We start from the raw sequence: 24249 nt of genomic DNA, 5'->3' as shown, positions 1-24249 counted from the left end.
AAGAATTGTTATCTATGGATGATTGGCTCTATCTATTATGTGTAGAACAGTGTTGAGCTGGCAGTAATATTTCTGGACAGATGTTAAAAATGAAAAATATCAAGTCATAAAACAGTTTGTACATGATCCCATTTTGTAAGATGAAAGTAAAGTGCATAATATACAGCAATAATATTAACACTGATTTTGGGAGGACTGAGTTTCAGGTGATTTTTATTTTATTAATGGTTATTTTTATTTTCTAATTAAGTCCCAGCACAAGCCAAAAAAAAAGAGGAATAGTATTTATCTTGGAGCATGGGAACAGAAATATGTAAACCTTAGAACAGAAAAAGGAAGAAGATCCTGAAGAGTCTCTGTGAAATGGAGCTTCAGAATTGGTAATCCCGTCTCAGCTCTGCCTCTGAAGGAGGAGCATTAGTAGAACCACAGCAATTAGAATGCAGACAGTGCAGACTGTAGGTACCACAATCTCCGTAACCATTTGCATGTGACTTAATAGAGGCTCTGAAATGGTAAAGAGAACAACCACCACAAATGAGAATGTGATCATTTTAGGGAATATGGCTTCATCCTGAAAGTTTTAACTGTATTTGAAAACATTTGGAAAATTGCATTATTAACTTTTTAAATTATTCTCATTTGCTATAAAAGAGAACTTGATGAATTAAAGGTTGTAAAAAAATTATGTTAGGGCTTTGTAAAGTACTTCAGGAAATATGGCATGAAGAATGCCTAAATTTGTTTGTTCCCCAGATACTGTAATAAAGTTTGAATGTCTATCAATGCTTAGCGTGTCATACTTGTGCTTGCCATGAATTAATCTCAGAATATTAGCAGTTATATTCTACTATTCCTGTTATTTTCATTGGTGGGATTTGTGAAAGAAAAATCCTTGGGAAACATTTCCAGCCTTTCAAATGTATTATTGTGAACCCTCAGAGGGACTGGAATGTCTATGTTGAAATTTCTATGGCAGTTCTTATATAGTCAAATGATTATCTTTAAGAGTTAAATGATAAGCATATTTCACCTAAACATGTATTAACCCAACCCACTTTTACTGTGTGACAGGCACCGTGTTTATGGAGAAATAAACCACAGGCCCTGCTCTCGTGAAGTTCATAGGCTTAACAGTTAATTCTACATTATGTCTCTATTTTAAATCTACTTTAATTCAATGGAATATAGTTGATGCCTGTTTTTTTAATTTGGGGAGTGGATAGTATATTGACCTGTAAAAATAGCTGACTTGCTAAGATGTGGACTAGCACTTTCCAGTTGTGATACCACATTAAAGACACATTTGTTGAAACAAGACATGTGTTTCTCTGGTCACCCCCTTGGAGAGTTCAAGATGAAATTCAAAGAAACAAATGAAATGTGATGGCATTTCTTGATGCATAGTTACATCTTGGTTGTTTTATATCCCTGATCCTTTTAAACATTTTGCCTAGGAAGTGATGCCTTCTATGAGAGCAAGAAATTTTGTTCACTGCTGTATCTGCAGGTTTTAAAACAGTACCTAGTAAATAGAGAGTGCTTAATAAGTACTTGTTGAATGAGTTAATATTATTTCGAGTGTTCTTTGACTTTTCTTCATTCCATTTGATATAATCATTGAAATCTCCCCTCCTTCCATAAAGCCCACTATAAAAAAATAGTAGATTTATAAATTGAAAGTATGATTCAGAAAGACCAGAACTAGAGTTTCTCTTTCATGGTAGGGTTTTTAATATTGTTTAAGATGCTTATAAAATAGAAATTTGATACTGCTTCAAAATAAAGAAAAAAATCAATTTTTAATTCTGAGTGGTTTTGGAAGATTGACTTCAGGTATATTCACATTTTGAGATTTTGATAATGACATTATAATTATGTGGTTTAAGTATCAAAGGAAAGAACTAAAATATACTCACCTGCAGCAAGCATCTGATTGTTGATCGCGCAGGTTTCCAAGGCTTTAAGGTGCCAATTTTCCACCTAATAAAAACCCATTTGATAAGTAATGTTGTCTTAGACTAACTTTTTGCTTTTTAAAATCATTTTTTGGGTAAAAGTATTTATAAAAATATGCCTGTAGTTTGAATTAGTTAATATTCATCTGACACCTATGTGTAGCATTGTGAGGTAGTCTAAGAGCAATCTTTATTCTTGAGGAGCTTTCCAGTAATGTAAAACTAATGAATGCCTAATAGCTATCAGTCACTGCATCTTTTTATGGTCCCACTGGGATCAACCTAGAAGAATTTTGGTAAACGATTGAGAATTTTTAAAAATTATTTTTAATAAGATACTCTAATCTAAATTACAACTTATATTTCCCTGCCTTTAAGTGTAGCAACATAGAGAATAGATAGAAAGCTGATAGAAAAATTTGTAGGTTATTGAAAATTTGAGGTGGGTTTTAAAGGATTATTAAATTTGATTATTTTAAATCTCATTTTAGAGCCAGTGTATTTGTATGACTTTATATTTGATATGAAAAGAAATGAAAATCATATTTTTTATTTACTTAACTTTTCATAATGTTGGAGAGTAGGTAGTGTATTTGTATTGATAGCATCTAGCATAACATTTAAAATTTTTTATTGACTTTGCCCTGTCATAACCTAAAGCAGACAAGACTCCTGTATAACCCCTGGCCCTTTTTTAATGCTCTATGTGTTAGCAATTGAATTTTATTTTAAATTCAGTTTTACTGAGATATATTCACATAGCATGCAGTTATCCATGGTGTACAATCAACTGTTCACAGTACCATCATATAGTTGTGCATTCATCGTCCCAATCTGTTTTTTGAACATTTTCCTTGTACCACAAAAAGTAAATATAAGAATAAAAAATAAAAGTAAAAAAAAAAACGCCCTAATCATCCCCCCTCCCACCCTATTTTTCATTTAGTTTTTGTTCCCATTTTTCTACTCATCCATCCATACACTGGATAAAGGAAGTGCGATCCACAAGGTTTTCACAATCATACGATCACCCCTTGTAAGCTACATAGTTATGCAATCGTTTTCAAGAGTCAAGGCTACTGGGTTGCAATTTGATAGTTGCAGGTATTTACTTCTAGCTATTCCAATGCATTGAAACCTAAAAAGGGTTATCTATATAGTGCATTAAGAATTCCCACCAGAGTGACCTCTCGACTCCATTTGAAATCTCTCAGCCACTGAAACTATTTTGTTTCATTTTGCATCCCCCTTTTGGTCAAGAAGATGTTCTCAATCCCACGATGCCAGGTCCAAGCAATTGAATTTTAAGGCATGTTTTCTCCATTCCAAGCAAATAAGCAAAGAGGTGATGAGAGTTGGTGGAAGAGAAAAAGGGCCGTGCTTCCCCATCCCCTATCCTCTCCCATGGAGGAAAGAGGAGAGGTGCTTGCCAAGCACTGTGTATCCCAGCTGCCTAGCTTTTCTAAAATCTAGAATGAGTAACATCAATAACTAGCCATACCTCTCTTGGATTCGGAAAGCCATTGGCAGCGATGATCTTTTTGTAATATTGAACTGAAGCCTTTGGATAGCGAGGTTTATTTCTGTTGTTAAATTCAACATAGTAGAGTCCATATCTATCTGAGTATCCTTTCTCCCATTCAAACTTATCCAACAGAGACCAGGAAGTATATCCTCTTATATTAGCACCATCTTTTATCGCTGCAAAGATATTTTATTCCATTTTTAATATATTTTATTTACTGAGGAAAATTATGTGAAGATGTTTATTAAAATGTTTTCATTTGTGGGATTTAGGAACAAATTGTAATTGCTCATGTTTGTTATCAGGTTTTGCCTAAGTTAAATAGAAAGATACGTGAAAACAGTCTTGGTTTATATCTCACCTTTCAGCATTTCATTTAGGTATCCTTTAAGGTATTGTATTCTCCATTCATCACATAATTGAGTACAGTATAATTTTTGAGAAGCTCCGTTTTCTGTCACATATATGAGAGGATCATCATATTGAGTCTGAAAGTGAGTCATAGTAATGAATACTTTTTAAATAAATTACTTGTTTTTAATTGTGGTACAATATACATAATTAAAGATCATTTTAATGATTTTTTTTTTCCATTAATTTGAGCACAGGCTGTTTATTTTATACAACATATATTCAAGGGAATATTATCTTTAAAATAACATTCATTTTATACTGTATATCTTAGAATACAAAGTGATAAAACATTATCGTTCATAATCACAAAATATTCTAAAGTATGCATAATTAAATGATGACGAATTGCTTTTATTTTTAATTACTAATAGCAGTGCAACTTACTGATACTTATAAATGATGGCAAATGAACTGTACTAAATTAAAGCTTATATTTTATTTATGCAGCACTTCACATGCTTCATGCTTTCATGGTTACATTTCCCACAATAAGCATTAAATACCAGGGGCAAACCTCCTCAACAAATCCTCCCCACCAAATTCAAATGAACAAAACAAACTTTCCCGTAACAGTCATTTTAAAATCACACAGATTACACTCATTTCTGAATTCAACTCCATGGGATTGCTACATGGTACCACAGTGTAGCAAGCCAAAATATATCTGAGTTTTGACACTGCTAGATTAAAATTGCTGGTATTTTAAACACATCCAAGTTTTTTACGATGCCCTCATTTCCAAGAGTACAAAGAAAAAAAGAAATATGAACAATAGCTCCCTATGTTAAAAAGGAAGGAAAAACTTACTGAAAAGGAACATGCAAGAAACAAGTTAAGGAAATACCAGTTTCTATTCAGTGCTCAATTAAAAAGTTAAGAAGCAATATATCATGCAAATGAAATAATTACAGGAAGCTGGGGAGAATTTTGCTAGAATAAAATGATTTTTAAAAAGGAGTCAGTGTTTGCAAACTGAAATACTTAGTTCAACCTAACTGCTCAATACCTGATGTGTAAGTACATATATATGGACGTGTGTGTATCTCATCTATTTTTTTCCCTAGCATGACTAAATTATAAGAGCTAGAGATGGTATTGCAGAACAAAATTTTGTAGAATCCTGTGTATGTGCTAAAAGAACAATTATGGATACAAGGGGGGGGGAGATGGCATTGAGCAACAATTAAATAATATTTGAAGTAGAATTTGGACTGCTTAGAGAGGATTAAAATAAAGATAAATATAAGGAATGATTTTACATCTGAAGTGACTCAGTGTTGACCTACCATGTATAAGTCCAGATTGCTTTGAAGAATTCATACTCAGGTCTTAAACTTATTAAAAAAAAAAAAAAAAAAAAAGTATCCTTATATTCATGATTCAATGTGTAATTTACATTATCTTTAAATTATGCTATACTTAATTATATTCTAATTTCAAATACTTTACTGCTATTAGGGGAAAAAGTCATTTCATGAATATATAGTCAATATCTGTATTGTACTATACTTCTAAAGCTATAAATATTTCAGTAGTTTGTATAGTGGTTGAACAGTTGAAAAGAATGAGACAGAGCCTTAGGAAAAATGAATTAGATTCTTAACAATGCTATAGGAAAACACTAATAAGATTCAGTGCTGGGGAAAAGCAAAATTAAGTCTATGCTGTGTTCCAAATTTCAATGATTGTCAACCATTATCATCAACTCACTTCTTCTGACATCCCTAATCTACAGTGATCAAGTGTCCACAGACCTGCTAAAAATAAGTGTGATCTTGGTATGGAATATTAAATAAGATGTCTTCTATCTCGAGTGTGTACAACCAAAACACACACAGAACCCAGGCCCGTGCTCCAACGTTATGTGAGCATTTGGTGCAAAAGTGTGCATGTGTCTGGTAAGTCCAGTCTAGTGATTCCCTTTGGTCGACTTCTTCTTCTTCTGCTCCTCTCTCTGCTTCTGCTTCTTCCTCTTGCCACCTTCTTTGAATCCTGCGGAAAAAATGGAGGGATCCCAGTTGCTGGTGACCTGAGGTTTATCTTGCTCATTCTCCTCCTCACAAATATAGTTAGATACATGTTTGGGTAAAGTGGCAGGTCTGTGAGACTTCTGCAAACGGACATTGGCTGGCTGGGAAGGCAGGGCATTTTGTCCTCTTCGCCTGCATTCTTCTACAAAGGCTTCTTCATCTGCCACACCATTTATCGTTAAGGACTTTAACTGGCCATCTTCCTCAACTTCTACTCTTTCTTGACCATTCTCAGTAATCCTCTTTGTAGTGATTTTTCTGCCATTAACTATTTTAGTAGACGTTGATATAGATGTGAAGTTGCCCATCCTACTACCACCAAAGGATGTTGAAGAAAATGAAGTAAGGCCCCCATGCCCCAGAGAACCAAATGATGTAAATCCTGTATCAAAAGAAGGAAATCCACCTCCAAAAGATGGAAATCCACTGAAGGAAGAGAAAAAAGATCCTGTGCCCCTGTTTCTGGCTCCATGGAGGCCTCTTCGATTTCCAAAAAACTCCTCAAATGGGTCTTCAAAGAAGTCAAAAGCAAATGGGTCCCTTCCACCAAAAAATTCCCTGAAGACCTCATCTGGATTACGGAATGTAAAGCCAAACTCAAATGGACTGTCAAAATGACTTCCACCTCCACCACCACCATTTAATCCTTCTTTGCCATATTTGTCATAGATGTCCCGTTTTTTAGCATCTGATAACACCTCATATGCCTCAGCTACTTGTTTGAATTTTCTCTCTGCTTCTTCTTTATTCTCAGGATTTTTATCAGGGTGCCACTTCAGTGCCAATTTACGATATGCCTTTTTAATATCCTCAGGTGAGGCATGTCTCTGCACGCCTAGAACTTCATAGTAATCCACCATGTTTTAACAGATTGTTGGAATAAATCCCGAGGAGGTTGGCAGCCAGCGATAAGAAGGAGGAGAGGCAGGGCGGTAGGGCCCGTGGTCTCCTCTCAGCTCCGTCACGGCTGCTACTGGCGGAGGCGGTGGTAGCGATTCCTCGCGCTTTCCTTTCTCTCCTCATTTTAATGATTTTAAGTTAAAATATAACATAATTCTTTGACAATAACTACATTGACAATACTGTGTAACTTTCACTAGTATCTATCTCCAGACAATTTCCATCATCCCAAACCAAAACTCATACTCATTTAGCAATAACTCCCCATTCCGCCCTTCTCTCTACCCCTGTTAACCACTATTCTGCTTTCTGTCTCTATGATTTGCTTATTTTAAGTATTTCATATAAGAGGAATCATACAATATTTGTCCTTTAGTGTTTGGTGTATTTTACTCAACCTGAGATCTCCAAGGTTTATCCATGTTGTAGCATTTTCCAGCATTTCACTTCTTTTTATGACTGAATAATACTCCACTGTGTATATACCACATTTCGTTTATCCATTCATCTGTTGATGGGCACTTGCATTGTTTCCATCTTTTGGCTGTGAAGAATGCTGTAATGAACACTGGTGTGTAAATATCTGCCCAAGTCCCTGCTTTCAATTCTTTGGAGGTTTTATACCTAGGAGTGGAATTGCTGGATCATATGGTAATTCTATGTTTAACTTTTTGAGGAACCACCAAACTGTTTCCACAATGGCTGCACCATTTTACATTCCCCCAACAATGTATGAGGGTTCCTGTTTTCTCTGCATTCTTGTCAACACTTGTTATTTTCACTTTTTTTCGTAATAGCCATTCTGTTGGGTGTGAAGTGGTATCTCATTATAGTTTTAATTTGCATTTCTCTAGTGGATAATGTTGAGCAGCTTTTCATTTATTTATTGGCTATTTGAATATCTTCTTTGGAGAAATGTCTTTTCAAATCTGTGGCCCATATTTTAATGAGGTGAATTGTCTCTTTGTTGTTGAGTTCTTTGTATATTCTGGTTATTAAATCCTTATTACATAGGTGTAATATTTTATTACAGTATTTTATCTAGGTTGTCTTTTCACTTTCTTGATAATATCCATTGGTGAACAAAAGTTTTTAATTTTGGTGAAGTCCATTTTATCTACTTTTTTTATTTCTTGCATATTTGGTGTAAAATCTAACCCAAGACCCTGAAGATATGTCCCAATGTTTTCTTGTAAGAGTTGTATAGTATTAGCCCTTATATTTAGATCATTGATACATTTTGAATTAATTTTTGTATATGACGAGAAGTCAGGATTCACATTCATTTTTTGCATGTGAATTTCCTGTTGTCCCAGCACCATTTGTTGAAAGAATTATTTTTTCCCTATTGAATGGCCTTGGCATACTTGTCGAAAATCAACTGGCTGTAGATGTGTGGATTAATCTCTGAAATCTCATTCTATCCCATTAGTCTTTATGTCTGTCCTTATGCAAGTACCACAGTTTTAATCATTGTAGCTTTGTAATGTGTTTTGAAATCAGGAAGTGTGAGTCCTCCAACTTTGTTCTTTTTCAAGATTGTTTTGGCTGTTCAGGGCCACTTGCAATTCCATATGAATTCGAGGATCACCCTTCCAGCTCTGCAGAAAAGGGTGCTGGAATTTTGATTGGGATTGCGTTGAATTTAGATCACTTTAAACATCTTAACAATATAAAGTCTTCCAATCCATGAACATAGGATGTCTTTCCATTTGTTCTATAATGTGATGTAACATTGATTGATTTTCTTATGTTGAATCATCCTTGCTTTCATAGAATAAATCTCACTTGATCATGGTATATAATTCTTTTAATATACTGTTGGATCTGGTTTGCCAGTATTTTGTTTGTTGAGAGATATTGGTCTGTAATTTCTTTTCATGTGCTATCTTTATCTGGCTTTGGTATCAGGAATGCTGGACATAGAATGAGTTATGAAGTAGTAATCCCTCTTGTTCTATTGGAGGAGTTGAGAAGGATTGGTGTTAAATCTTTAAATGTTTGGTTGAATTTAGCAGTGAAATCATCCAGTCCTGGACTTTTCTTTGTTGAGAGGTTTTTAATAACTGATTCAATCTCTTTACTTGTTATTGGGCTGTTGAGATTTTCTATTTCTTGTGTCAGATTAGATACTTAATATGTTTCAAGAAATTTGTCCATTTCATCCAGGTTTTCTAATTTTTTGGCATATATTGTAGTACCTTCTTATAATTCTTTTTATTTCTGTAAGGTCAGTAGTAATGTCTCCACTTTCATTCCTGATTTTAGTTCTGTCCTTTTTCTCTTTTTCATCGTCAATCTGACTAAAGATTTGCTGGTTTTATTGGTCTTTTCAAAAAATCAACTTGTGGTTTGGTTGATTATTGCTATTGTTTTTCTGTTCTCTATTTCATTTATCTTTGCTCTAATCATTACTATTTTCTTCTGCTAACTTTTGGTCTAGTTTGCTCTTCTTGTTCTAGCTCCTTTAGGTGTGAAGTTAGGTTATTGATTTGTGCTCTTCTTTTTTAATGTAGGCATTTAAAGCTATAAGTTTTCCTCTGAGCACTACCTTTGCTGCATCCTATTTGCTTTAGTATGTTGTGTTTTCATTTTCATTCATCTCAAAATATTTCCTAATTTCCCTTGTGATTTCTTCTTTGACCCATTGGTTGTTTAATACTTTGTTGTTTAATTTCCACATATTTGTTAATTTTCCAGTTTTCCTTTTGTTATTGATTTCTAGCTTCATTCCACTGTGGTCCAAGAAGATGCTTTCTATGATTTCAGTATTTATAAATTCATTAAGATTTGATTTGTGGCCTAATGTATGATCTATCCTGGAAAGTGTTCCTTGTGTCCTTGAGAATGTGTAGTCTGCTGTTACTGGATGGAGTGTTCTATATATGCCTGTTTAGTCCAATTAGTTAATAGTGTTCAGGTCCTCTATTTCCTTATTAATTTTCTGTTTAGATATTCTATCAATTATTGAAAATGGTGTACTGAAGTCTCCAACTATTATTGTAGAACTATCTCTCCCTTCAATTCTGTCCATTTTTGCTTCATATATTTTGGGGCTCTGTTGGGAGACACATATATGTTTATTACTGTTGTATCTTCTTGGCGGATTGAACAAATCAATATATAATATCCTTCTTTGTTGCTTTGTAAGCTTTTTTGATTTAATGCCTATTTTGTCTGACAATAATACAGCCGCTTTGCCTCTCTTTTGATTACTGTTTGCACAGAATTTTTTTCAACCCTTTTACTTTCTTTGTTTTTTTTGTACCTAGAGAGAGTCTCTTGTAGACAACGTATAGATAGATCATGCTTTTCAACCAGTCTGGCAATCTGTGCCTTTAATAGGGGAGTTTAATCCATTGACATTTAAGGTAATAACTGAGAATGATTTACTTGTGCCATTTAGCTATTTGTTTTGTGTATGTCTGGTATGTTTTTTTTTCCTTAGTTTTACCATTACTGCATTTTTAATAGTGTACTATTTTGATTCCTTCTTTCCTTTTCTCTATATTTTTTTAATTTGTTCACAGTGGTTACCTTTGTAATTACAATTAACATCTGACGCTAATAACAACCTAATTTGACTAGTACCAGTCTACTTTCAGTAGAATACAAACTCTCTACTCCTATATATCTCCGTCCCTCCCCCTTTATATTGTTATTGTCTCAGATTGCATATTTATATATTTTATACCCATTAGCAAAGATTTTAAATGATATTTTATACATTTGCCCATTAATTTGGGGTGGGAAGCAATCACAAACCAAAAGTACAATATTATAAGATTTTATATTTATCTATGTAGTTACCTTTACCAGCATTCTTTATTTCTTCTTATGGCTTCAAGTTAATATCTAGTGTCCTTTTATTTCAGCCTAAAAGACTCCCTTTAGCATTTCTTTTAGAGCAAGTATTCTGGTAATGGACTCTTTAAGCTTTTGTTTATCTGTAAATATCCTAATTTCTCCTTCATTTTTATTTTTATTTTTTTCTCCTTCATTTTTAAAAGATAATTTTACCAGTTATAGAATTCTTGGTTGATAGTATTTTTCTTTAAGGACTTTAAATATGCCATACCACTATCTATGGCCTCTGTGGTTTCTGATGAGAAATCTACTGCTAATCTTGTTAGAGATCCGTTGTATGTGACAAGTTGCTTCATTCTTGCTGCTTTCAAAATCTCTTTTTGTCCTTGGATTTTGACAATCTCACTCTATGTCTTGGTGTAGATTTCTTAGAGTCTATTATCCTTGGCATTCATTGAGGTTCCTGGATGTTTATATTTGTGTCTTTCATTAGAATTGGGAAGATTTCAGCCATTATTTCTTCAAAAACTTTTTCTGCCACTTCTCTCTCTTTTCCTTCTCCTTTCAGCCTGCAGAACTCCTTTAGTACTTCTTGTAGGGCAGGTCTCTTGTTAATGACCTCTCAGTTTCTGTGTATCTGTGACTATTTAAAACTCACCCTCACTTTTAAGGACAGTTTTGCCAGATAAAGAATTCTTGGCCGACAATCTTTCAGTGTGTTAGATATATCAGACCACTGCCTTCTTGCCTCCATGGTATCCGATGAGAAATCTGCATTTAGTCTTATTGAGTGTCCCTTGTCTGTGATGGATTGTTTTTTTCTTGCTGCTTTCAGAATTCTCTCTTTATCTTTGGCATTTAACATTCTGATTATTATGTGTCTTGGAGGAGGTCTGTTCACATTTATTGTATTTGGAGTATGTTGTACTTCTTGTACGTGGATATCTATGTCTTTCATAAGAGTTGAGAAATCTTCAGCCATTATTTCCTCAGATATTGTTTCTGCCCCTTTTCCCTCCTCCTCTCCTTCTGGGACCCCCATGACGCATATGTTGTGCGCTTCATGCTGTCATCTAGTTCCCTGAGACTGCTTAATTTTACCACTCTTTTCTCTATCTGTTCTTTTGTCTGTTCCATTTTGGATGCCCTGTCTTCTAACTCATTGATCCTTTCTTCTGCCTGTCCAAATCTACTGTTTTATGTCTCTTATGTATTTTTAATCTCTATTATGTCTTTCATTCCCATAAGTTCTGTTATTTTTCTTTGCATGCTTTCAAATTCTTCTTTATGCTCACCCAGTGTCTTCTTAATATCATTTATCTCTTTAGCTATGTTTTCCTTCATCTCCTTGAATTGATTTAGGAGATTTGTTTGAACATCATTGATTGGTTGTTTAAAATCCTGTGTCTTGTCTGATAAGTGTGTTCATTTATCTGGGCCATATCTATGTGTATCTTAGTATGGCTTACAATTTTTTGTTGATGTCTAGGCATCTGATTATCTTGATGAGTTTACTCTGATGTTCAGTGTCTCTCTCTTGCCTAGATCTTATTGTTGATTGGCTTTGTTATGGTCTTCTTTGACTCTTGGTTCAACTAGATCTTTAGAATTGCCTGTGTTTAACTGGTCAAAACAGGGTCAGAGACCCACGAATGGGGTGCACATTAGTTCCAAAGGGTCCTGGGGAGAGGGACAGGAAAGACGCAAAAAAACCTCTTTTTAATTTTTCTCCTTCACCTTCCCAAAGGGGCACTGTTCTAGCCTACCCAGAAGATGGCACTCCTCTGAAAACCTTTCCCCACAGCAGAGGGAGTGTATTTTTTCAACCTCCTCCAGGTGGGGTTGAAACAATGGCCCCTGGAGTCCCTTTTCTGGGCAGGCTAAAAACTGATTCAGGGCTTGAGCCCAACTAACAGTCCAAACTTACCATCAGAAGCCACGCTCAGGAATTGACTGTGCCCCACCCCCATGTTTCCGGGAAGGCAGACCTTCACTCCACTCTCCATCTGTGCCATGGACCATACCTGAGGCAAGCCTTGAGGGTGGGGTGGCCTTCAGTCACTGCTCTGGAAACAATTCACTCAGTTTCTGATGCAGCTTCTCACTTTCCTTGTCCCACTCTTTCCTTGGTGCTGCAAGGCACTCCCTGGCCTCCAAAGCCCCAGAACCATTGATACGGACAGTTTCTACCTGGCCATTAGCTGTTTACTGTAGGAGAAATGTGCTTTGTCACCCCCTATGCTGCCACCTTTGTCAGCTCTCTTCTCATGTCCTTCTGGGATTCCAAAGATATGTTGGTACACTTGATGGTGTCCCACAGGTCCCTCAGACTCTGTTCATTTTTCTTCATTACTTTTTCTTTCTTCTCCTCCTACTGGATAATTCCAATTGTCATGTCTTCAAATTCACTGATCCTTTCTTTTGTTAAATCTGCTAGTGAATCTGTCTAGTAAATTTTTCATTTCAGTTATGGTACTTTGAAGCTCCAAAATTTCTGCTTGGTTCCTTTTTATAATTTCTGTTTCTGTATTTTGTTCAAAGTTTTCCTGATTTCCTTTGGTTCTTTGTATATTGTATTCTTTTAGCATATTGGACATATTTAAGACTGTCAATTTAAAGTATTTGACTAATAGTTCCAATAAATGAGGGACGGGGGACAGTAGGAGTAGGTAGTAGTCGCTGTCCAGAGGGAGAAAATCACCGATATTTAGTGCAAGTTTACCAGCCTCTTTCTCCAGCTCTTTCCTGGATCCTGCACCCTATTCCACTAGACTCAAGAGTTTCAAAATAGTTGATTCAGACAGTTCTTGCCAGTTTAATAGTTGCTTCAGTGGAGGGACTGATTCCTCGAGCTTCCTGCTCCACCATCTTCCCACAATCTCTCAGTAATGAATACCTTAAAAATTCTGACTTGTACATGGTTTCTGAGTCAGAGACATATATAGGAACACATAGTCAAACCTCCCACATTCCTATCAAGTGTATTTAGCATTTTGTTGATGCCAGTAAACATATTTAGAGATGAATGTAGGCAGAAGGCTAGTTCATATGAAAGAATATTTTTCTCAATAAATCAGCATTGCCAGAGGGTAAAATGTACTTCAGTCTTGTTCTTTCCCACACGTTCCATTTCAGGTGAGAAGGGCAGCAAAATAATTAAACGTAGGATAAGAAGTTTAGCTAAACTTATGTACATTGAAATGGATGTGCATAGTAGGTGTTAGTCTATGAAGCCTACATTTAGTAACCACTGAAGTATGAATATCTGGGTGTAAAATGTTTTATCAGCTATTAGCTTTGAAGTGTAGGCACCTGAGCTTATGCTGTAAGAACATGAATTAAGAAGGTCAAAAATGTCTTTTAATACCTTAATGTGATAATTACCTGAGCAAAGTTGAGGAGCCTCCGAAATCCCCATGGTACAAAATATAGCCATTTAGATCCCAGATCTGGCCAGTTTGGGTCAACCAGTTCTACTAAATCACGATCATTCTGAAAACTGGGCCCCTGGTGAGGGGGGTAGTTCCTTTCTGTGATGTACCGAGTTGTAAAATGACCAAGTCCCAAGAAATCAGATGTGCCTTTAATGTAGCTCTTTTCTTGGAGTGAGAACACTGGTAACCTCGACATACCCAGGCCTTGCTCTGCACTCTTTCTTCCTATCAAGAGAGAGAAATAGAATTCAAGTTTTATTTTCTCATGTTCATGTTGTTGATATGCACCATGATGATACTGGCAAGTTGACATAAAGCTGTTATCAAAATCCTGGACTTTAGGATACATCTTCATGGAAAATATAACCTTAGCCTTTCAAACTAGAATTTTGATATTTGGATACTAACCCAAAAATTTAAAAGCTAATATTGCCTAGAAGTTGTATTTTCATGGATTTCTCAGTAAGTGGTATGTGAACAACTAGGTAGCCATCTGGAAAAAAAAGTAACATTGGGTTCCTATATTATTCCTTACATCAAAAGTTGGTAATTTTGGTTGCCTCTGGGAAGGGAACTGGAAGGTTTGGTGGGGGAGAGCAGATGGACATGTTCATACATTGTTGTTGTGATGGAAGCTAGTACAACCTCTGTACTAGGCAGTTTTATCCCATCTTTCAGAATCATAAAAGTATATATCCTTTGACCAATTCCAAATCTGTTTATCCTTTTCATTTTCTCACATGTGTAAAAGGATATATGTACAAGTATCTTCATTGTAAATTGAGTAGCAAAAGATTGGAAACAACCTAAATGTCTATCAGTAGAGATTGGTTAAATAAATGAAGGATTGTCCATCAGTACATCAGTGTGCAACCATTTGAGCAAATGAGGCAGCACTTTACCAACAGGGAAAAATTGCCACGATATATATTTAAGTGCAAAAACGATGCAGTGTTACATATAGTACAGGCATTGAATATAGTAAGCGTAACACACAACGAAGAGCAATGTTTTTGCTCACACATGTACAATCCATCTCTGCGATTGTACTTCCCTCTGGGAAGGATGGGAGCATTGGGGAGGCAGAGTGGGGGGAGCCAGTGGCTTGACTTTTCATGTTGTACTTTTAAATTTTTAAATCATGTTCTTGTAGAATCCATGCAAAAAGTTTAATGGATGAATAAAAAAAACATTTTATTGAGTTGATCTAAAATATAACCATAAATTCCTAGAGAGGCTATTGGATTAGAATAAATTAGTACAAAGTTTCCAAAACATTAGCATGTTATTACTTTTAGTTATAGTTTGTAACTAGAAAAAACACCAGGTATTGTTATGGCACTGTCCAATAAGGTAGGCACTATTCCCATGTTGCTGTTGAGCACTTTTATGGCTAGTGTGACTGAGGAACTGAATTTTAAATTTTAATTAAATTTAAATAGATGCATATGGCTAGAGCTATTGTATTGGGCAGCACAGGTATAGAATATACTGTCATTTCAGAAAGTTCTATTGGACAGTGCTATAGAATTAATTTTATCCATATATTTTCATGTTTTCACATATTGTGAATAAAACGTGCTTTTAAGATGCATGGAAATAATCTGTAAACAAGGTTTCAGACAGAATGCTTTCACTATTGAAGAAAATATTAACTGCTTAAGGAATCCTTCCTACATTTTACAAAGGAAAAATGCAGCCCAGTCCCCATACGAATCATCATAAAATCTGGAATCAGTGGGATCCTAGATTGTTGGTCTTAAGCCCATGAGCTGTTCTATGATAAATAATCATGTTAGCTTTTTGGTGCCATCCTTTTGTGGCACCTGGAGTGGCCTCCGAGGGTTCCAAGAGAGCGAATGCATCATGTGAATGAAAGGATGCATCAGCAGGAACATGAGGCATGGCATGGCATGAGAGCTTTTCCCCTTGTGCATCTTGAGGAAATCATCTTCAAGACTCTGACTGTTATGTGTATATGTGTCACAGAACTGGTATTACCAAGAGATTTTTAGAGATTATTTTGTCTAATCCCTTCATTTTCAGATGATAGTGTTGAGACCCAAAGAGGTGACGCATACCCAGAGTCACTCACTGCTTTGTGGCACAGTTGGAATTAAAACTGGCTGCCATATCCTAATCCAGATAAGGCTGATAAATGGTGCTATAGAAAGGGAAATTTTTGAAATGTTAGCAGTTCTCTCCTGGACATGTCAAATAGCCTTGTTGTGTGAGATTGTGACTCTATCCACATCTCTCTCTCTTTTTTTTTTTTTGTTTTTTTTTGAGGGGTAGTGGTGGGAAAGGGAGTGTGCCTCTAAATCACAGTGATAATATGGTTAGATTCCTGTGCCCAGCCACTGCTTGTTGTCTACCCAATAGTCCTCACCCTCCTGTCCCATATGTCTCTTCTTCCTTGCCAGCAGGACCTTGGTTTTTTGTTCACTTCCTTCCAAGGAGTCATTCTTGGAAATCCTGGTTCCCCATCCAGCCTCTGGGACCCTGGATGGTGACTATTTCCAGAGCATTTGACAGTTCTGTCTATTGAAGCATGAAAGGAAGTCAACTGGGAGTTGTTTCCTGTGAAGATTTTCCTTGTTCTTAAAAGCAGATATGACAGAGCTATTCCCTTTTTTCAGACTCTGGGTATTAATGTGTGAAGCTGTGCTGCCTGGAGGTGCTGCGGTCGTCTTGTGGCCAGTGGGAGTGGTTGCTGGGCTAGATAAAGGTGCCTGAGTGGAAAGAAGGGATGAGGCTGTATCCTCAAAGACATCACTGAGGGCTGGATTAACTAGCCCTGGATTACCTTTTTCCAGACTCAGGTGAGATGATACATTCCCTGCTTTTCAAGCCATTTTAGTTGGGAGTTTTCTGTTATACGGCAACCAAAATCATCCAAACTGATACAGCCCCATGTGCTCTATCTGTCTTTATTCTCTTCTCTGACACTGGAAACCAGAGCTTGGAAAAGTGTTTCTTAAACACAGAAAGAACCAATAGCCCATCACCACCACTGTGACTTTGACTTTCCTCTCCTACTTCACTGCACTTACAATGGAGTGGAGTGGGGAGGAGAAGACAGGCATGAAAGAGTACAGTGCAAAGAATTGCTAAATTTTTTCCTGGGTTCTGAAAGTCTCAATTTCCAGGTTTGGGGGCTGGGTTATCCTTTTGAGTGCTTCACCCAAACTCCAGTGTGTTCTTCCATCCCCCCGTTTTTTGTCATTTCACTTGGCTCAGTAACTGGTATCTGGAGTTTAAAAATGTGTCTTAGCTCACCTATACGGTCCTTCATGACTTGGGGGTAATCGCCAGCATAAATGGGGTTGGCAAACCAGCCCAGGCAGAACTGGAGGTATCGCTCAGCAGCCTCTATGTCCTTGAGGTTCCTAATGTTCACAGGTTCCCCCCAATCACAGTTTAGTGAAATCCCCACCAGACCTTATAAGAAAAGAAATGAAAAGGGGTGGTTGGGAATGACATTGCTCCTCTGGGCAAACATCCGCCCCTATATGAGGTGTTAAAGCTCACCTTGCTGCTTGCTGCGCCACTTGGTGTTGTAAGAATGCCAGGCTTGGGCGTGTGCCTGAAAGAGGAGCAGTTATTCATTGGAGATGCCTGGTGCATCCCTTCCTCTCCACCACTTCAGTGTGGGGTGGCCTTTCTCCTTTCTAATCTAAAGATCCAATTTAGGACCTACCATTTGCATGAGTCCAGCCTTGATGATCCCAATCCATAATCTCCCTACCTCTGACTTCTGGGGGTACTTATTTTCTTTGTACCATAGGGGAAACTTGGCCTAAATCTGGCATAATCCACCTTGTGTTGTTTTGTTTTGTTTTTTTCTCAAATTTATAAGAAATATCCTTGTTTTGTTCCTCTTTGTCCTCCATAGCAACTAGGCAGTACTTTTCCCATAGGTGCTCCATAAGAAAGACCAAACATCTTGCACGGTCTTGAGAAAAGGAATCTAAAATGTGCTACTTGTATTCTCTCCATATTTTCTATTAGTGACTCAAATGACCTGCCTAAGAGATTATTTCAGAAGCTAGTTTGGCATCTACAAAAGTGTGGTCCCTGGCCTAAGTGCATCAGCATTCCCTGGGGGCCTGATAGAAATTCTTGGGCCCTAGACCTATTCAATCAGAAACTCCAGGGCCCAGCAATCTGTTTTTCTAAACCATCCAGCTGATTCTGATGCAAACTAGAGTTTGAGAAGCACTTATTTAGAAAAATTAACTAGTCTTAAGACTATATAATTTGGAGGTTCTGTTTGTTAATCATAGAGAACCCTTTTTTATCTGTCTTCTCTCCCTATACTTTGCTTTGCCAGCTAGAAAAATATAATGAATTATTGATCATATCATGGGATTGTCTAATGAAATGAAATATTGGATCACATATATTCAGTTTATTGACTTTTATAGATAGGAAAGCCAGAAATGTCTTCAAAGCTCTGCCCTTTTTATAGTCACAGTTTGAGAAATCATAAGCTGCCTGTATAAAGAATGAGAAATTTCTCTCCCTCACATATGTTTGAGATCCTGGGATGTCACTCAGTGGCCCTTTTACCTTCCAGCTTAAACAGATTGTCCTCCTTCAGCTAAGGGCCCATTAGGACCAGTAGCATCCTGCCTCGTGTCCCTGCTGCCCTCAGTTATCACCTTTATCCCCATGTTGTTCTGTGTCCTTTAATGTGACCCAATTCCCTCCCTACCTTCTCAAGCCTTTCCTGTAGCCTTGGAACTCATGGTCTGTCGCTTGGGCATCCCTCTGAACATCTCCTTCACTTTCTTGCCCTAACTGGCCCCTGTCTGCCCCTAAAGACTCCATTGCAGCTCTTCAAGCAGAGTCTATTTATTTTCTTACACCCCATACACCTTAGGGCCTAGAAGTAGGCTAGTGACTGCCTTGCTCTTTACTGCTACTTCTAAACTATTTCTCCTAACTCCTTCAAAAACCCCAGGTCCTTTGAAGTCTATGCTCAGACTACCACTCATCACCTGTTACTGCTGTCATTCACCCACCTCCAGCCACTTCTGGTTCATTCTTTGAAGATTTTATCCCCTAGCTCACAGTCTTCCCTCTACCCTTTCTCCTGTACCATTCTTCACTAGGCAGGTCAATCTATAGGTAACAACTTTTCACATGTATATGCTCCACCCCTTTGGTTAGATTGTAAGCTCTTAGAAGAGAGCCATTGTATCATCTTGGCCACAGCAGAGGCTGGATGACAGGACACTTCGTGAATCCTCGTGAACAGCAAAGGTTTTGAGGCGGAGAAGCAAAGGCTGACTCAGGTGTGGACCACTGTGTCAGGCTGAGCTGACACCTCTACCTTTACCCCAGCCTTTACTCCCAGAAAGACTCACCAGCCCATCTCACCTTAATGATATGATGTGCCACCTTGTACAGGCCGGTGCCATGGAGCTTCAGGCCTGGTGCGTGGTGACCTGTCTCATAGCCTTTTTCTGCTATTGCCTACAGGAACAGCAAGTGGGAACCACAGGACCCATGAGTAATGATAGGAAGCACTCCCATCAGGGGAGTGAATTTCCCCTCCTGGAGAGAAGCCCTGGCTTACCCGAGGGTCACTGAAAGTGATCCAGTGCTTCACCCGGTCCCCGAAGGCCTCAAAGCACAGATTGGCATAATCACTAAAGTAGTCGCTCATGCTCACGTTCTGCCACCCACCATATTTGACCTGGAGCAGCTGTGAACAAGAGTGGGGAGAGAAGCAGTTACTCCAAGGGCCCTTATCTAGAAGACTTTTGGAGCCCATTGGCCAAGTCTGTAGGAAAAACATGAGTGGTTACACCTACAGAGGATGTTTAGAGAGCCTTGAAAGGAGAGCAAAGATGCAGAGTTTGGAGCATTAAGATTTTAAGACAGTGGCAGTGATAAGGCATAAATCAATTTAAATGTGGAGATAAAACTGTAATATACTTTCTAAGAACAGGAGAAAAATAAAGTATAAGAATCTCATGCATAGATGGAAACTGTTTTGTTGAATATTTAAAATTTGTCAGGGAAAGAAGTCTGATGATGGGAAAGGAATCTTGAATATAAGTTCTGAAAAAATGAGATGATGATTGGTGTGAAAGCTGTGATTAGAATTTTGAGGGCTGTGCAGATGTCAGGATCCTCCCAGAAGTCTCTCTTATGGGGAGGGGGGTCTGCTTTTTTCAGCTGAGAGCCCTCCCAATCAAAGGTAGATTATCCCAAGATTCGTTATTCCATTGAGATTACCTGTGTGTTCTTGGTGGATTCAAAGGGGTGCTAAAGGGATGGGTTAGTCAAAGTGATTAAACAAGTAAAAGGCCACAAGGTGGTTTCCAGTGCAGTTCCCTACAGCCATCTCTGCCTTTCCATCCCCACCTTACAGGCTTCTGGTGGCTCCCCTTCCCACAGAATAAACTCCAGTTACCTTAGTTAAGCATTTGAGGCCTTTGGGGTCTGGATCCAACCTACTCTTCCAACCTCTGTCCTTCTCTCTCCTGTCTGCTCCCAAACTAACAGAATCACTTGCTCAGCCGCTCTCTACCTCTTTGCCATGCTCCCTCTAACCTCATGTATACAAACCCTTCAAAGCACTGATAGACTCCACTTTCTCCCCAATACCTCCTTGAAGCCATTTCTCCATCCTCTGACCCCAAACCCAACCCCCAGGCCCTTTATCCAACATCGTCTGCACTGTCATAGAAAATTGTAAATGCTCCTCTCCCTGCTTGGCTATGATCTCCATAGGGACTTGTTGAACAAATACAAAAATTGCTTGAATACTGATGTTTAGTAGTGATATTCTTAAGCATGTTGAGACTTCATGGAAATTGCTGTGGGGCGAGGCAGGGGGCTCATCCATGAGTGCATATGGTGCCGGTGCAAACGGGGAAAGAAAGACTAATCAAGCTTGTTAATTACGCCATGTCTTCAAATCTTGGTCAAAGATGTTTCTTTATAGTTTCTTGGTGTATTGTTTTTGTGCCAAATGTTTTGAAAAACATCAAAATCCACACTTCTCACCTGAAATTATAAACATCAATTAAACCACTATAAGCTTCCTGCCTCAGGTGAGTCAGAGAGATTTTGGCTCCACTCACTCACATCTTATGGGCCTGAGCCAGAGTCCAGATCCCAGCATTTGCCCCTGCCTTGGCCACCCCAGCCCCCCAAACCAGGCTTCCTCCTGCTGAGCTGAGCTTGCCTTGGGCCTTGAGGCTGCAGCAGCCCTCACCTGTGGGAGATCCCAATGGTGCAAGGTCACAATGGGGGTGACATTGCTCTTCAGAAGGGCGTCAATGACATTGCTGTAGAATTTTATTCCCTTCTCATTCACCTGGTCAGCTGTAGGTGAAAAAACAGGGGACTTGAGAAGAGACCTTGATCTTGGCCTTCTGCAGGGCAGCATTCCTGGCCCTGTGGCTTTTTGCAGCCCAAAGGCACCCTCAGAAGGATGGTAGAGCTACTCCTGGGGGCACCAGTTACCTGTAGAACCTGTGAGAGCTGCTGCCAGCAGTCACTGTGTCCCTGGCTGCCTCCTTCCCCAGGACTCTGGGGATCCTGCAAAGCCAGCTGTGGGCTTGGGCGAGGCTACCCTAGCTTACCTCGGATGCCTGTGGGCAGGAGCCGGGGCCAAGACAGGGAGAATTGGTAATGGTTCACATGCAGCTCCCTCAGCAAAGCAATGTCCTCCTGTAAAGAGAGAGGCAGGGAGGCAGGGCAGGGCCACCTAGGGCCCTGGGTGCTAGGAGAGAGTGCAGGGAAGAAGTTGACGCTCGGGACCCCAGGGCCAAGGCTCTTTGACATCCACAGCTCCCAGAAGGTGAAGAAGGAGCTGTTTTCCTTGTCTATACAATAGGCACGATGCCACCTGCCCCCACTTCATTCTGGGAATCTGCTGAGAGTCATGATGCACAAGATGAGGGCTCTCTGAGAAGCCCATCAGGTATTCCCCATAAATGTAGGTGATGAATTCTGCCCCCCACCCTCTCCAAGAGGTTAATCTGGAGAAAGAAGTGGATGCTGCTGAACTGGACTGAGGATGAGCTGGTGCCCACTCCTTCCACAAGGATCCAATGCACAATTAGGGACCAAGGCTTCTGGCTGCTGAGCTCTCAGCCCTTCCTTCATCTGCCCATCACTTGGTCTAAGTCCCTGGCTCCAGGGAGACGTTGCTTTCCTTTCCTCCTACTTCCTGATTCCTCCTCCGCTCCCAGTCACCACTGGCCCCACCGCTCTAGCCACATGAGAAACACATTCTCTCTCGCCATTGGCCTGTTCACTGACCACACTGGGGTGGGGATTGTCCCCTGTACTCCCCCAATACCTCAACTAGGTGTGTGCGCAAGCACACACACACACCCATCGCTCACCTGGAACTTGTAGTAGCCATCACAGGCTGCATCTGCTGTCTCATCCCCAAGCACTTTCCCCTTCCCGCTGTGCGTGAAGGCATCCCAGATGCTGGGCCCTTTCCCATCCTGATCCCAGGCGCCCTCCGTCTGATAGGCAGAACTGCCCACGCCCCAGGAGAAGCCTGAAAGTAAGACCCCAAGCTGGGCCCTGGGACTCTCCACAGGGCAGGCCCCTTCCCCACCACCCTGCCTGTCTCCGTGGGGCCTTGTCTTCCTAGGAGAGGGAGCATGTGGGGCCAGGTGGGGAAGATATAATACATTGTGTGATTGTTTGAAGCTGTTCTGTACCCCTGAAAAGGCCATGTTCTTTTGAGCTGTTCCTGTGGGTGTAGACCTATCACAGGTGGGACCTTTTGATTACGTTATTTCAATTGAGATGTGACCCGCCTCATTAAGGGTGGGTATTAATCCTCTGACTGGAGTCCCTTTTAAGAAGACAAAACACATACAAAATTTTAAAAAGAATGAAATTCAGAGAGCTTAGAGAAGCCCCAGAGAAGCTGAGAGGCAAAGACACACCCGAAGAAGCTACTGAAGCCAGAAGCTGAAAGCAACGAAACCCAGAAGGACCAGCAGATGCCTGCCATTTGCCTTCCCATGTGAGAGAGGTGTCCCAGATGCCAGCAGCCTTTCTTCAGAGAAGGTATCGTCCTGCTGATGTCTTAATTTGAACATTTTCATGGCCTTAGAACTGTAAATTTGTAAGCTAATAAATCCCCACTGTAAAAGCCAACCCATTTCTGGTATATTGTATTCCGGCAGCATTAGCAAACTAAAATACACCAACTCCAAGGCAAGCTGACGGACAGATGGACAGACCAACAAGGGAAGTGACATACCAGGTGGGAAAGTTCCATAGTAGAAGGAGGCCTCTTCTGGGGACCCCTTCCTGGCAGCCCCCAGCTTGGGCTCCAGCAGTAGCACCCACCAAAGGGTGACAACCTGCATTGATGTCATGGTGCCTGGCCCTCCCTCATACCTGGAAAAAGTACATCTGACAGATCCTTGGTCTTGAGGGCAAAAGTGAGAAGGGGTGGAGGACAGGATGAGGTGGGTGGGGTGCTTTATCTGGAGACACACTGGCTTTGTTGGGGGTAGAGGGCTGCTCATGATAAACACAGACAGGGAGACCAAGGCTTGGCTTGGAGAGCTCCAGGTCTGATGGCCAAACCACCCCCTCATGCTCTCCCAGCTCCCAGTCTGATGGGGGAGACCCAGGCCATGCTCTGAAAGAGATGTTAGTCTAACAGGAAACAACCTCTGCCTCAGGGAAACTCCATCCTGAAGGAGAGAGGACAGACAACACCCAGAGCCTCTGCGGCAGTCACATCTCTACACGGCATGTGCAGAGGGACAGACCCCCCTCACCAGTTCCCACCCAGCCGGGGGGATGTTGTGACGGTCAGGGAGATTCCTTCCCACTGGGATCCCCACCTAGCCAGCTTACCCAGGATTGTCCTTGGTCCCAGGCTCGTCCTTGGTCCCAGGCTCCTCCAGAGCAGCAGCTGGGGGGCCAGAGGTCGCTCTGACTGACACCGGGGGCCTGCACTGCCTCTGAAAGCAGAGAGCCCTCACTATAGCCGGCCGAAGGCTCTGGTTGGGGGGCGTGGTCATGGCCTGACCTCCCTACAAAGAGTTCCAATAGCCACATTCAGCTGTGCAGGCAGGAGTGCTGAGCTGGCCAGTGGGGCCTGAGTCAGCAGCCTGGGGAGCTTGGTCCTGACCCCTGGGCATCCAGTCCATCCTCATACCAGGACATAGGGAAGC

The 24249-nt window shown here is 39.8% G+C and overlaps 3 protein-coding genes across 7 annotated transcripts in view; 1 reads left to right on the top strand and 2 right to left on the bottom strand.

The window, feature by feature from the left end:
* The window catches only part of ZWILCH (zwilch kinetochore protein), a 64121-nt gene extending 62676 nt beyond the window's left edge, over positions 1–1445 (top strand). For all 5 annotated transcript variants that reach the window (XM_037833616.1, XM_037833615.1, XM_037833617.1 and 2 more), the window contains one exon: positions 251–1445. The gene's annotated coding sequence lies outside the window, so the exon portion shown is untranslated. The remainder of the gene's footprint in view (positions 1–250) is intronic.
* LCTL (lactase like) lies at positions 392–23439 on the bottom strand. The gene is made up of 13 exons (XM_037833622.1): positions 23322–23439; positions 22441–22604; positions 21673–21760; positions 21303–21412; positions 19653–19781; positions 19454–19549; positions 17600–17654; positions 17348–17509; positions 14019–14293; positions 3845–3971; positions 3460–3659; positions 1920–1983; positions 392–507 (listed from the first exon to the last, which is right to left on the bottom strand). Exons 1-13 carry the CDS (start codon positions 23437–23439, stop codon positions 392–394), a joined length of 1704 nt encoding a protein of 567 aa, XP_037689550.1.
* LOC119531863 (dnaJ homolog subfamily B member 6-like) lies at positions 5359–6940 on the bottom strand. The gene has a single exon (XM_037833624.1). It carries the CDS (start codon positions 6785–6787, stop codon positions 5807–5809), a length of 981 nt encoding a protein of 326 aa, XP_037689552.1. The 5' UTR covers positions 6788–6940; the 3' UTR covers positions 5359–5806.
* Positions 23440–24249: the final 810 nt, after the last annotated feature.

Source organism: Choloepus didactylus, chromosome 4 (genome assembly GCF_015220235.1).
Source record: "Choloepus didactylus isolate mChoDid1 chromosome 4, mChoDid1.pri, whole genome shotgun sequence".
NCBI lineage: Eukaryota > Metazoa > Chordata > Mammalia > Pilosa > Megalonychidae > Choloepus > Choloepus didactylus.
The sequence above is the reverse complement of the archived record's forward strand: the minus strand, read 5'-3'. Positions and strand labels throughout refer to the sequence as shown.